Here is a 13,253-nt window from a genome sequence, read left to right as displayed (position 1 = left end):
TCCACGCTGCCGCCGTCGTCCAGAAACCGCAGCGCGCTCCCTTGCAGCACCGCCAGCTGCCCCACGCACCTCACGGCCCGCCGGACGGTGCGGAGCACGTTCTGCTGAGCGTCCGCCACCATGGCCGGAATGTCTGCGCAGCATCCCTGCGGGGCAGAGTGACCCGCGACAGCGGGCGGGTGAGGAGGCGACGGGAAAACGACGCGAAGACGATCAGTGCTGCGCTTCGCAGGTGTCGGGGCCAGAAAACACGCAGCCCCGTAGCCGCCAACGGCTGGAGGCCGGCCGAGCCGCACGGCGGCCTCTGCCCTGAGACCCGCCGCTCCGGCGGGACCCGCACGTGCGGCCGACGTCACCGGGAGGGATGGCGGGGGAGGGACAGGGACGGCGCTTCCCACCCACGGCTCCGTCTCCACCAGTGGGTGACCCTGAGCCTCTCTGCCACCTGCCGACCGTAGTGACCCTTCGGATCTGAGAGCCAACCAGGCGTTTCTGTCACTGTTTCCAGCACGGACCACCCTCCCGCCAGCCCAGGGCCAGGCTTCAGGGCATGGCGTCCCTGTGCCCCCCACCTGTTCCCTCAGCACCACGCCCAAAGTGACCCTTCGTCCACTGTGAACTTAGGATCCACCCAACAACTTCGCCCTCACAGCCACACCTAATCTTACCTGATACAGGTAAACAGAATAAAAGTCTGTTTCCTTGGCAAAACATCACCAGGCTGTGACTGAGCGCGAGCCGAAACCCGCCTGTGAGCAGGGCAGGACATCACCTCTTCTCCCGACGGAGGGTCAGTGGAGTGTGGTGACACGAGCCTGGGCCCGAGTCCCAACTCTGTCCCTGAGCAGCTCTGTGACATGAACGGGCTACTGTCCCCCGCCCCCAACGGTGGCATTCTCGGCCCTGACTCCCGGGTGTGGTGGGGATTAACTGTGGTAACAGCTGTAAGTGACAAGGGTCCTGCTTCGACAAGCCAGTCAGACACCCACAGCGTCAGGCTTTCCAAACAGAAGCCACTTCTGAAAATCCTCCAGCTCGAGTTTTGGGGACGTGCAGACCAGTAACTACTCATGGGGGAAGCGAGTTCCTCACGGGACACCCAGCGAGTCAGCTCACCTGCAGGAACAGCTGCAAGTGGCTCCCAAGCTTCCTGACGGCCTCACCCAGCTCGTCTCCGAGGCTCGCCGCGCCGGCGGCCGGGTCCACGCTGCGCGGCCAGTGCGCGGCCAACACCACCAGCTGCCCGAAGGCACACGTGAGCCGGACGGTATGCGCCTGGGCCTCGCGGTCGGAGAACACTTCGGGAGGAGGAGGAGGACAGTTAGTGGGAAGGGCCCCCGCAGGTGACACGTGTCCACACACGGACACAAACATGCACACGTGTGGACACGCGCACACGCATGAACACACGTGCACACACGCAAAGCCATGCACACACATGCACACGCGCGGACACACGACACTGGCAGGAAGCGCGGCACGTGGGGCGGCCCCCAGCCCACAGTGCCGCGTGCAGAGAACATTGGGATGCAGCCGGAGGGGCGAGGGGCTTACGGCCGTCTGGACTGTCTTCGTCCTGGTCCTCGTAGGCGCGGGAGACAGCGTGCAGCCCCGCGTAAACCCGGAGGAAGCCGCCCAGCAGGCCGTCCGCCGCGCTTTCTGCCCCGCAGCCCCTCGCCAGCGCAGCCGCGGACGAGCCGATCAGCTCTCTGCAACTCCCAGGAAGGACGGGGGGTCGGCCGCTCCGGGGCACAGGGCGCCCGAGGTCCCCGCAGAGCCTGGTTCAGCATTTTTTTTCAGTCTGGCCTCCCGGACGACGCTTCACACGAGAGTCAGTGTCCCAGAGACACCTGCCGGGGTGCTCAAGCGGGCTATGCGACTTCAGCACGTCTTCACTCCCAGACGCCACGGCGAACACGCAGACCCCCAGGGACCGGTCTCCCTCGGTGACATCACCCTCTGTGTGCCCGTCCTGCCCGCCCCAACCGCAGCACTTCCGGCCAGCACCGCTCCCCAGGGACCTGGCTCACTCACGCACACCGCCCCCTCCTCATGCATCCACGCACGGACACACCACCTCCCGCACTTGGCTTTTCCCGTGTAAGACAATGGCATGCTCGTGCGTGTCTGTGCACGCACACGCCTTCCACGCCTGAACCTGCCGCCCTGGAGCTTCAGCCGAGGAGCGGGCCAGCCGGGAAACAGAAGCTTCTAGGAGCTGATCTGCACAAGGGCCTGACACGGGGCAGGGGTGGCAGAGCCAGGACTTACGTCCGCAAGGACACTCGGTGACAAACCTACCCCAGGAATATGACGAGTGCGAGTTCTGAATCGGGTGAGCCTGGACGTCACGCAAACAGCCAGAAATCCTCCTATTCTTCGCCAAGCTCCTGCTCCTGAAAGGGAGAAACCGTAAGACCAGGGGTTTCACGCTGCCTGGAGCACGTCACCAGCGATGTTCACTTTTACGTGCTCTAAAGAAAACGGACATGCATGGTGTTTTCCACAGAAATGTTCATCAAGAAGCAGATTCATTTAGCTCTGAGCGAGAATCTGACTATTCACAGCCCTGCTCTGAGCATCTAGCTGTTAAACAGAATCGGCATCTAGAGTCTGTCCCTTACAGGCCCTGGACACTGCAGTGGACACGGCGAGCATGGTTTCTGGCTGAGTTTAAGTCACAGGAGAGGAATGAGGGCAGGGGGCCGGGGCAGACTCGGGGAGAACCCGAGCTGGCCCCGGGATTGAGGACCAGGGGGCCTCTGGGAGCAGTAGCACTGAGGGACCAGGGGGGCCAATGGGACAGGGAGGCGGGTGTGGGGCGCAGGGGCGGGCGTTCCAGATAGGGCGCCGGGATGTGGGAAGGGCTGCGGTGCAGGACGTGACGGGTCGGGGACGAGGCTAGGGGGTGCAGGGGCCAGCTGGAGGGTGGAAGCCTTGTTTCTCGTTAACAAACGGCTCTGGTCACGTACAGACGGTCTCTGTCACTGAGACTTCGTCTTCTGTGGTGCTCATCCTAACTGCACCGCATTTAAAATTCTACAACTTACAATCAGCTCTCACAGAATACTCCGGGTTCTTGAGAAAGGGTAATTTTAAAGTCATAACTATTATTCATTTGTATAGGAAATTAAATTTATACTATGCTCAGTTGCTCTTCGGACTCATATGGCAAAATACTGAGCATTTTCGTTCCTGTTTCGACTGACACATGACTTCATGCCCAGTGCTGTGATCCGATCGGCAACGTGCCATTTCGTTTCCGTTACTGGGTTCCCCTCACAGACCTGTCCATCACGATGACAGACAGTTCTTTCAAATAAGGAAACGATACGTGTTCGCCCTGTACGAACGAGGAAACTGACGAGGACAACGTCACTACCTCCGTCTGGAAAGCGAGGCGAGGGGCGTGTCCGTGATGTCGGGCTCCCACTCGTCGTCGGGGTCACAGAAGATGTCCTCGCTCCGGGCGCCGCCGTTACTCTAAGGAAACAAACCAACCAGTTTCTCATAATTTTGACTTCTTAAGTATTTAGCAGCTGAAGAAAAACCAGTTTAAATACTTCGTTACACTTAAAATATAAAATCAGCAAAATTACGTTATCTGAGAAAAAGTCTAAAAAGAATCACGTTCCTGATCCAACGAGAAATCAGTCGCACGATGCTAGGAACTGAATTAAAAGAGATGCACGAGTAAAGGCAAGAGACGTCATTAAATGATCCAGGAACGAACGCGGGATGGGAGAGACAGCGAAAGCGACGCAGGCGAAACCCGCGGGAGAGAAATAGAGACCCCAATGCTAGGGCTCCTCGCGCCCTGGTCGGATGAGCCGATCGTGGCGACACCCACGGCGTCATTCCAGTAGTGAAAGCAGTAACGATGAAAGTGCTAGTAAAATCCTACGTGGACGTTAATCCAGAAACAGTACAGCGAGATGGAAAGGTAAGTAGAGAACGTTGCCATGACGATACGGCACGTAAGGGGACAGAGGGCCCCTCGCTGCTGGACCTAACGACGGCGTCGATGGAGGGGCCGCGACAGGCTTTGCTGTTCTCGTTGCATAAGCAGTTCACGTTCACGGGGAGAACCTGGGAGTTACTAAGACATATAAACACAAAGGGAAAAAACCTAACCGCTCACAAGCCCATCGTTTAGAGATAAACACTGTCGGTGTTTGGGGGCTTCTGTTGTGGACACAGTTATAACTATAGGAAAAGAATCCAGCAAACCCTGCGAGCAGGCAAAGGTAACGTAAAAACCCCGAACTGTTACTGCTGGTTGCTTTGGGACATGTGGATGGCCTTTCATTTGCCAAATTTGCTTTACTGAGAACACGCCATTTTCACGTGCTTATTCCAAGAGCGTGGCCCGGGCTCACCGTCACGCGGACCTCATAGAGCTCCTTCATGGCCGCGAGCTTAGACTCGAACTTCTCCAGGCTCCAGGAGGTGCAGACGCCCAGTCGGAGGTCCTGCACGCGGACGCGGGTGCCGGAGCCACACCCGTCCCCCGGTGTGGCATGTCTGCAGAGAGAGCAGAGAGACGCTCATGGAAACGGCCCCGGGTGCTGAGCGTCGAGTCAGAGCCACCCCGAGGAGCTCGGAGCTCGGGCCACCGACGGCGCCTCGTTACAGGCACAGCCCCGTCTGGTGTGCGCACGTGAAAACAACTTCTCATGCAGAAGTCTATAAACCGAAAAGTGCTAAGGTACATCCCCTCTGAAATGTGAAATGCTGATAAATTTTCAAAATCAAAGGAAAATCGGTGAACCCTAAGGCCTCTACGATTATGCTGTTTATAAAATGCAGTGGTGTCAGCGGCTGGAAGCCCTTCTGCTGGGCCTAGGAGGGGCGTCCGAGCACGGCACCGGGGATCCTGACACCGCCCGTCCCTGGACAGCACAATGCCGTGTCTTTAGAGAAACTAAAACAAGTCAAAATGACTGATGATAATAAACAATAGAAAAGGCAACTATTTTAAAACAGAATTCCCTTCCAAGTGGGATAATCGATCACTCACCTGCCGAAAACATAATGTCTTTTGAATTTGCTGCTGATGGCGTTGGCTTCCTGAATCATCATGGACAGTTTCATGGAGCTCCAGTTTGTCTGGACTAATCGAAAACACAGAGAAGGTTCAAAACACACATATGAGCGCTAATGGGGTCAGAACAATGCCTGAAAGAAATCACCGATTTTAAACAAACGGGTTTAACTATGTGTTACAGAAAGTAAGGGCGGTATCTGAGTAACTTCAAGTTTGGTGAAACAAAACATTCTGCACATAAAATGAGGTCTTTCTCAGTTCTTCACCTCTGCAGGTGAAAAGAGATTTGAAGGTCCATCTACCACTCAGAGCGTGTGGGCCATGTTTTCATCCTGACTCAAACAAACCAAAGACCAAAACGTGTTCATGAAATAATCCGGGAAACCTGAATATGGCCTGGCTTTTCAATGAGGACAAGAAGTTGTGGTGTGTATTTTAGGACTGTAATTCTACACAGTATGCCTAACAAGAACAGAGAGACGCAGTGTGGCATTTACAGATCGAATGACACAACATCTGGGACTTGCCGCAGGCCAGTCCACAGCACTCGGGCCGAGGACGGCTGGGACGAGCCTGCCCAGGTGCTGGTGCTGGGGACAGGCGGGGGCGTGAGGGTTCACTGCGGGGATCGCTCCATTTTTATAGTTTTATAGTTTCTTTTCCGTAATGAAAAAAAAGTTCACAGTAAAAACACGCTGTGTTCCACACAGAAATCTCAGAATGCTCCCAGAAAATAACGTCTAAGCGAAAAAGAAGATGAAGTACTCGATGACTGACTACGGTTTAGACGTAAGACGAGAACGAAGGATTAGAAGACGTATTTCTTAAAGCGTGTTATCCGTTAACATAACACCAAATGCTCTAAATAGGTAAATATTTTGAAAACTGAATACTCTAAAAACCGTCACCCGTACAAAGAAATCTAGATCCAGAAGAGCTGACATCTGGACTAAAACATGTCTAATACGCAAAGACAACTGACTGTGCCCTTTCGGGATTACGGGAGACAACGCTCGGCCGCAGGAGACGCCACGCCGGCCCCGCCACACTCACTGGCAAAGGTTCTGTCGCGGCCGCCCCGACTCTGCTGCAGGGATTGTACTTCTGCAGCGATCTTCTGCTTCTCAGCTTCCAGGGCCTCCAGAATCCTCGCGTGGCGGATGCTGTGGTCCTCCAGAACCTGCGGGACGGTCGCAGGGCCTGGGCGTCAGTGCCAAGACAGAAGGTACAAAGCCTGGGCGACCGGCCAGCACGTGATCCAGCCTCGTTCACAGTACGCAGTTTACTGAGCATAAGAGGCTTTCAAAAGTGATTCGTAAACTATCTTTATACAATAATTTCCCCCCTACAAAATCTTTTTCTTTCCGTCGATAGGAAGTAAAACCTCATTTGACACAAAGAAGCCCGACGACAGCCCACAAATAATAATTGTTTTAAGATTCAAACGATTCTATTTTTCCTCCTAAAACCCTCTGAGGTGGCTGACTGGCCCTCTGTCCTGGAGTTGACCAGCAATGTACGGCCACCACAGCAGTGTCCGAACTTCGCGGTCACCAGGGGTGTTTCCTTCCACCCCACCCCTGCCACAGACTTGGAGAAGAGAAATAAAATCAATGTTTGGAATAAGCTCTGGGCTGGAGACCGAGGGGCTGAAGCAGATGGCGTCGGCGGCTCCCTAACCGTGGGCCCCCCAGGACCCCTGCAGAGCACGTCTGGGGTTCGGCATCCAACAGGAAGGCTGTCTGGCCGGCCAGGGACCCCGCTGTGAGAACCGCCACGATAAAGAGCGACAGGGGCCACGAGGCTGGCTGAGAGGTGACGGGCGGTGTCAACACACGGGCACCCTGGTTCAACTCCAGTCCTGCGGACCTGGCTGGTGGGTGGCCCCGAAAGGTGACAACACAGCCAGAGACTCAGCTCACGACTCAGGGGGCCCTGGCCCCACGGCAGACAGCTCCGGGCGCCATCGGGGAGTGGCCTTGAGCCCCGGCACCATCTGTCCTCCACGCCGGGCCCCTGTGAGCCGGACCCGGAGTCGGCCCCACCGCGAGTCCTCAGGAGCAGAACGAACCCGGCCCTTCCTGCACGCGGCACGACGGGCTGCAGAGCGAAGTCACCTGTCTCGCGGCCAGAGCCTCCACGTGCAGCCGCGTCCTGCCGACCCGCACCTCCTGCTCCAGCTGCCGCTTTGCCTCTTCCAGTTCCTCGATCCTGTCGTTGGCCTTCTGGTTACTTATTTCCTGCAGTTTCTTCCTCTGAGACTCTTCTTTCTTTAAAGAACAACAAAAACAAACTAGGACAAACAAACAAAGCATTTTTTTGAAAATGCACAAGGCACGAAAGGTCCCCTCCCTCAGCCAAGGCCACGGAAGTCGCCCTGCGGCTGCTCTGCCGGCTTCATGCTGCCGCCTGATGCACAAACCGCCCCGGCCGGAGCTCTGGGGGTGCAGGCGGCCATGGAGACGGCTGGGGCTCGGCGCTGGGGGGCCCTGCCGTGCCACCACGGCCCCCTTGAAAGTCACCATGCGGCGCTTCCAAACGTGCATCTGTGACGGCCGGCTCGGGCTGGCCGGGGGCACAGGGGAGAGTTCCAGGAGCAGGGAGGAGGGGACGAACGAGGCCGGGACACGAGGGAGCTACAGGTGGCTCCTCGGCTCTGCCCTCCCACTGCCGCCGCCAACGTGTTTGTCGGGGAGCCGTGGAGGCCACGGGACGCGTCCGTCAGGGAGACGCGGCGGGGGCCACGTGACGCGTCCGTCAGGGAGACAAGGCAGGGGCCACGTGACGCGTCCGTCAGGGAGACACGGCGGGGGCCACGTGACGCATCCATCAGGGAGACACAGCGGGGGCCACGTGCCGCGTCCCTCAGAGAGCAGGCACGTCAGGGAGACGCGGCGGGGGCCACGTGACGCGTCCGTCAGGGAGACGCGGCCGAGGCCGGCGCCCCCACTCCCGGCGGGGACTCGGCGCTCTCACCAGCTCGGCCTCCAGCGCCCCGATCCGGCTCTCGTAGGCGGCCTTCTGCGAGGACAGCTCCCGCCGGGCCATCTCTTCCGCGACCCGGATGCCTCGCAGCGTCTCCTCCCTGGCTCTCAGCTGCGCCTCCCTCACCTCTGCTTCCAGCCTGCGGAGCAGAGCGGGCTGGGCCCCCGGGAACCCCTCACCCCTCACCGCCCGGCGCCGCGGGGAACTCTGAGTCTCAGACCCCATCTCTGACGTCCCCTCCATAACGTCCTCAAGTTTTCACTGGCTTTAGAATGATTTACACGAGGAAATGTGAAAGGATGGAAATTTGCTTGGTATTTAGGAAAATGTGATTTTCTAACACTTAGGAAAATTAGTTACATAGAAATACGACGTTGTGGCGAGCTCCGCAGTAAACAGTGAACGTCGATAAGGGTATTTTATGGTGCACCAGCGACGGCTGGAGCAAAAACGACAGGTCACGTGTGGGTCACAGATTAGGGAACAGCGAGGGACGCTGAAAGCACCGGGGGCTACGGGCAGCTGGTGCGGGGCCGACAGGGCAGGGCCGTCCGGCCTCCCCAGGGCTGTGTCCCCACCCTCCAGAACCTTCCGCTGACCGCCTCGGCCAGGAGCCACCCCACATGCTGTCTGCCTGTCGCCCACGCGGGGACGAGGTCCTCCGTGCGGGGCACGGCACCCAGCACGGTGCAGGCACGGCACCTGCCCAGTGGGCACTTGGGGACCAAGTGACAGCACCCAGGGAAAAGACTAGAAGGCAGTGCCCGAAGGGGTAACCGCTGGGGCCGGGCACCACCGCCCCCCGCACGGCCACCCTCGCCCCACGATACTCACTGTGACCGCTGAGCCACCAGCAGCTCGTTCTTCGCAAACTCAAAGTCCTTTGGGCCCTCGCCGGCCGGTCTCTTCCCACTCTTCACCTCCGCTGGGTGGTTGAACCTAAAATAGTGCTCGCCACCAAGGACCAGACGGTCGCCCTGCAGCACACGGAAACGTCACGCGGGACGTGAGCCGAGGCGGACACCACGCGGGGGCAGCCGCCGTGCTCGGACACCCAATGCAGCCCAGCGCTGATGACGGGCACCGAAGCCCCGCGACCAACGCTCATGAGTGTCTTCCGTGCCAAGAGCTACACAGATGTCACCTCATCATGCGTCACAGCGACCCGGTGACACACGTTCTGTCCCGGTTCTAGGAACCAGGGACGCAAAGCGCACAGGCTTAAGAACAGCCGCAGTGAGCGTGTGGGGCGCTGCCCACCCGCAGAGCTGGTGCTGGGAGCGGAACCGCCCTCTCCCGCGACCCGCCTGCCCCTGGCGGACAGGGCACGCGTGAAGTGACCGTGTGCCTGCCTCTGCCTGTGGCACACTGCCTTGGGCCTGCTCTCCCCGTGTCATTCCTGAAAACGCGCTCGCAGGGGTCTTGGCAGTGGTGATCACGGTCGCCCGGACGACTTCAGAGGTCGCACAGCGGACGGCGGGGCCAAGACGACCGGCCTGGCTGCTCCCTGGCCCTTCGCCGGACACAGCGACGCGGCTGGCTCGGCTCATCGGGGCCCGCCTCGCAGTGACAGGGCTTGTGACTTTGCACAGAGGAACGCAGTTGACAAGCGATCGAGAAAGGGAAGTTCCACACTGGGACTCAAATGAACTGAAAATCCTGCCCGGAGCAAACGACGTCTCACGTTTGGCATCGGCCGACTTACGTGATGCAGCACCGTCGGCTCCGAAATGTGTCGCCCATTCACGTACGTCTTTGCGTCCCTGACTGGGACGACGCTCACGGTGCCGTCGAAATTCCTGATGGTGCTGGAGGACAGAGACACACCGTCACCACGACGGGACGGACGGCGACGCGGGACGCGCCCACGAGGGCCATTCCTTTGGTGCTGAGGTTCACGCCAGCTGGCGACAATGACTCAGGATTCGCTCACTGTCCTCCAACTCACTGTGAAGTTTGGGTGAAAAAGCCTGGGCTCTCTAGCAGCTGGATCCGCCGGGGGTAGGAAGAATTTTCGTTGACTGTGTTTTGATGATGCCCACCTTTAAAAAAAGACGGCAACCCCTCTACCCACCCTCCCCGCCCAAATACACAGGAAAAAATGCAAGGGGAAAAATCAAAGTCTCGACATTGGCGTATGTCTAAACGGAACAGTTTTTAAGTGTTCTTATTTTTCACTTTTCTGACTTTGTTTTTATCTGAGCTTAAATAATGGGATGAACATTTTCCTCTCGTGACAAAAGAGGGCGACAGAGGAGAGCACAGAGATAAAGCACGTCACTGGACCATCCCCGGCTGTTGGTGACACTAGAGTATGCGCTACTGATGCTCTACGTCCCGCTGAGTCTTTTTATGCAGAGCACGAAGGAGACCCCAAAGTCCAGCTCAGCTTTGGGTGAGCCAGACAGGAAGGGAGAGGGGGCTGCAGCGAGGCCGCGTCCTGAGCAGGTGCCTCTGGCTGCTGGCCGGGCCTGAGGGCATCGCAGAGCGCAGTCCACCGCAGCATCTGGCGAGAGTGACTCACTGGCAATGTGACTCACCCCGCAATGTGGTGCCGCCAACCCGGTGTGCCCGCCAGCTGAAGGTAAACCACATCTACCTGCCAGGGTCCCCTCCGTCCTCCAGTGCTCTCTGCCCCTCACCAAACCCCTCAGTACTCGGGAGCCCCACTCCCTGGCTGGACCACCAACCTCCCTTGTCTGCCACTGGGTCCCTGAAAGAGCACCCTGAATTTGCCTGGACGACGGCTCCCCTCCCACACAGGAGGCCACTCCCTCATCTCCATCATCTGCCGAGGCCTGACGTAAATGCTGGGGTCCAGGGAGCTCCAGCTGGAGGGGAACCCCTCCTTCTTTCATTTCCAAGCAGTGAGTCTGCAAGACCCGCCTAACATGGGCATCCAAACCAAAACAGGATTCCAGACTACCTTAGGACTTAAACGTGAGCAAAACATCGCGAAGGAAATTTGGGAGACCACCTCCATAACCTCAGTGTAGAAAGGACATCTCAAACGAGACACACGAGACGACAAGCACAAAGGGAAACGCCGAGCACGATGAAACGAAGGCCCTCGACCCGCCTAACGGTGCCACCGGAGAGAAAACATGGACCACGCTGGGAAAAACGCATCTGCAGCACCTGAAGCTCACGGAGGCGACAAGGCCACTTAAGGAACTGTACATCACTAAGGAAAACACAGTCCAACTGAAAGTGGACGGAAGCCACGGACGGGCCAGTCACAGAAACAGAAGTGGCCAAAGAACGTAAGAAAGGTCACTAGTCGAGGCTGCGAAACGGACCCACGACGAGGTGCCACGGCCCGTAAATGACCGTCTGTCAGCGCCGAGAGTCGGCCGGGATGCGGAGCACCAGGGCCCTCGGTGCCCGCGGGCAGACGCTCTCATCGTCCTGGGGACCGATGTGGGATGACCTGGCACGGCTGGGCGTGTGTGTGTCCTACGACCTGGCGTCCCCACTCCAGACGATTTAAAAGTGCGTCCCAAAGGCTAAAGATTATTATTACAGCGTAATCAGAAAACCGTGACATCGACGCAGCCCGGGGACGAACAGAGCTGCTCACGGCTGGAGGGGCCGGTCTGCCGGTCCGAGCTCCGCCGGCTGGCCTCGGGCTCACGGCTCGGTGTCACCTGGGAAACTCCGTTTGTACCAGGAGACGCGTACGCAGACGCTCACAGCAACGCCTGGGCAAAAGTCGCAGACAGCCTGGTGTCTGCCGACAAGGGGGAGGGAGGCTGCGGCCACCCAGGAGGCGGCGATGGCACCACGGAAGAGTCCACAGCACGAAATGGAAGGACGCGGGGATGGGCGAATCCGAAAGCGCAGGGCGGCGCGAAGGCGGCTCCCGCACAAGCGGCACTGTCCCAGCGACGCCGCGTGACCGTCCCGTTCACAGGAACAAAAGCCACGTGACGCGAAAACTAACTCGGCCATCCAACCGCGACCCCGCGCCCGCGGACGGCTAGAACTCCGTCCCGAGCGGCCTGGCCCTCGGCGCAGATCACGCACACGCAACGAAGGGACGGCGTCTTCGCGGGCACTCCCAACGGTCCTTGCAAAACACTCAGAATGCATCCGAAGAGTTACCCCAAAGCATCGGTATAAACGAGTGCCTCGTGTGACAGAAGCCACCGCTGTCAGGGTTAGGGAGCCCACGGAAGAGTGGACAGCTGCCCCCGTTTTGGAAGACGAACATACCAGTGATCCTCAGCAACCAGCACCCCGGACAACTGGATGTCATGGCTGGAGCCTGGGTGACACTTCCCCACGGTGCTGGTCCCCTCTTTGATCACATACAGCAGCATCTCCGACAGCTGAGGGTCTTCGGTGAGGTTGACCAGGTTTGGCAAACGGTTGTCCACTTGAAAAGTAATTCCTGCTTTCTAGAAGTCAGAAAAAAATCAACTGTAACCGTGAGCATGAAACTGTCAAGTTCACTCAACAGAAAGGTCCGTTTTTTTTCTCTCTGTGAGTCTCAGTGACTGGAAGGGCCTCGGACTCTCCCTAGCGGCCGCCCCGGGACAGACGTCTCAGCCGCGTCTCCCTCCTTCACCCTCCCCCGCCCTCAGTCGGGCGAGCACCGACCCGCGGCCAGCGAGTCGTGCCTGTCGTCACCCAGCATCTTTAGAACCTCTGCCCTTGACCCGCCCTGCCCGCTCCGGGAAGGGGTGTCGGTTCCTGTAACAAGGGCCAGTCTCTCTGACTCTTTGCAGAAGCAAAAACGGGACGACGTCCACTCACCTTGGTCCCGCCAAGCCCCGGACTGGGGCGGGAGCGCTGGCTGTGCGGCCGGCCCCCGGGCGCCCACCTTAACGCCGCACGCGCCCCCCGGCCTCGCTGCGCACACGCGGCCCGGGCCGAGGGGTCAAAGCTCCATGTTTACTGGCGTCTGTCTTTAGCGTCTAAGTCACTCAAGAACAGGGAGAGGGTACCTGTAACTCCTTGATTTCCTGAAGTTTTCTTCTTTCTGCTTGTTCGAATTTTTCTTTCCACACTCTTCCCAAAGACAAACAAAACAAGAGCATTAAAAACATCGAGACGTAGGAGACTGGGAATCAAGAGACAGTCGGTGGATTGTGAAACCACTTAGGGCTGCGTATGGCAGTCGGCGTGGGCTGCGCTATTCACGTGGGGGACGGGAGGGCAGAGGCAGAGTCCTCCGCGGCCCCGCCGCCCGCCAGTCCCGGGGTGCCAGGCAACGCTC

General features: G+C 58.6%; 1 protein-coding gene across 1 annotated transcript in view; it reads right to left on the bottom strand.

The window, feature by feature from the left end:
• Nucleotides 1–13,253, bottom strand: part of KIF14 (kinesin family member 14) — a 33,275-nt gene that overhangs the window by 4,446 nt on the left and 15,576 nt on the right. The window contains 14 exon segments of the mRNA XM_025044795.1: nt 8–146; nt 1,117–1,298; nt 1,555–1,742; nt 2,268–2,396; nt 3,383–3,483; nt 4,392–4,524; nt 5,021–5,114; nt 6,101–6,227; nt 7,165–7,317; nt 8,024–8,171; nt 8,867–9,009; nt 9,738–9,840; nt 12,248–12,432; nt 12,982–13,097. Coding sequence (XP_024900563.1) covers nt 8–146; nt 1,117–1,298; nt 1,555–1,742; nt 2,268–2,396; nt 3,383–3,483; nt 4,392–4,524; nt 5,021–5,114; nt 6,101–6,227; nt 7,165–7,317; nt 8,024–8,171; nt 8,867–9,009; nt 9,738–9,840; nt 12,248–12,432; nt 12,982–13,097 — 1,941 coding nt within the window.

The sequence above is a fragment of the Pteropus alecto genome, unplaced genomic scaffold (genome assembly GCF_000325575.1).
Source record: "Pteropus alecto unplaced genomic scaffold, ASM32557v1 scaffold90, whole genome shotgun sequence".
NCBI lineage: Eukaryota > Metazoa > Chordata > Mammalia > Chiroptera > Pteropodidae > Pteropus > Pteropus alecto.
This window is presented reverse-complemented; position numbering and strand designations above follow the sequence as displayed.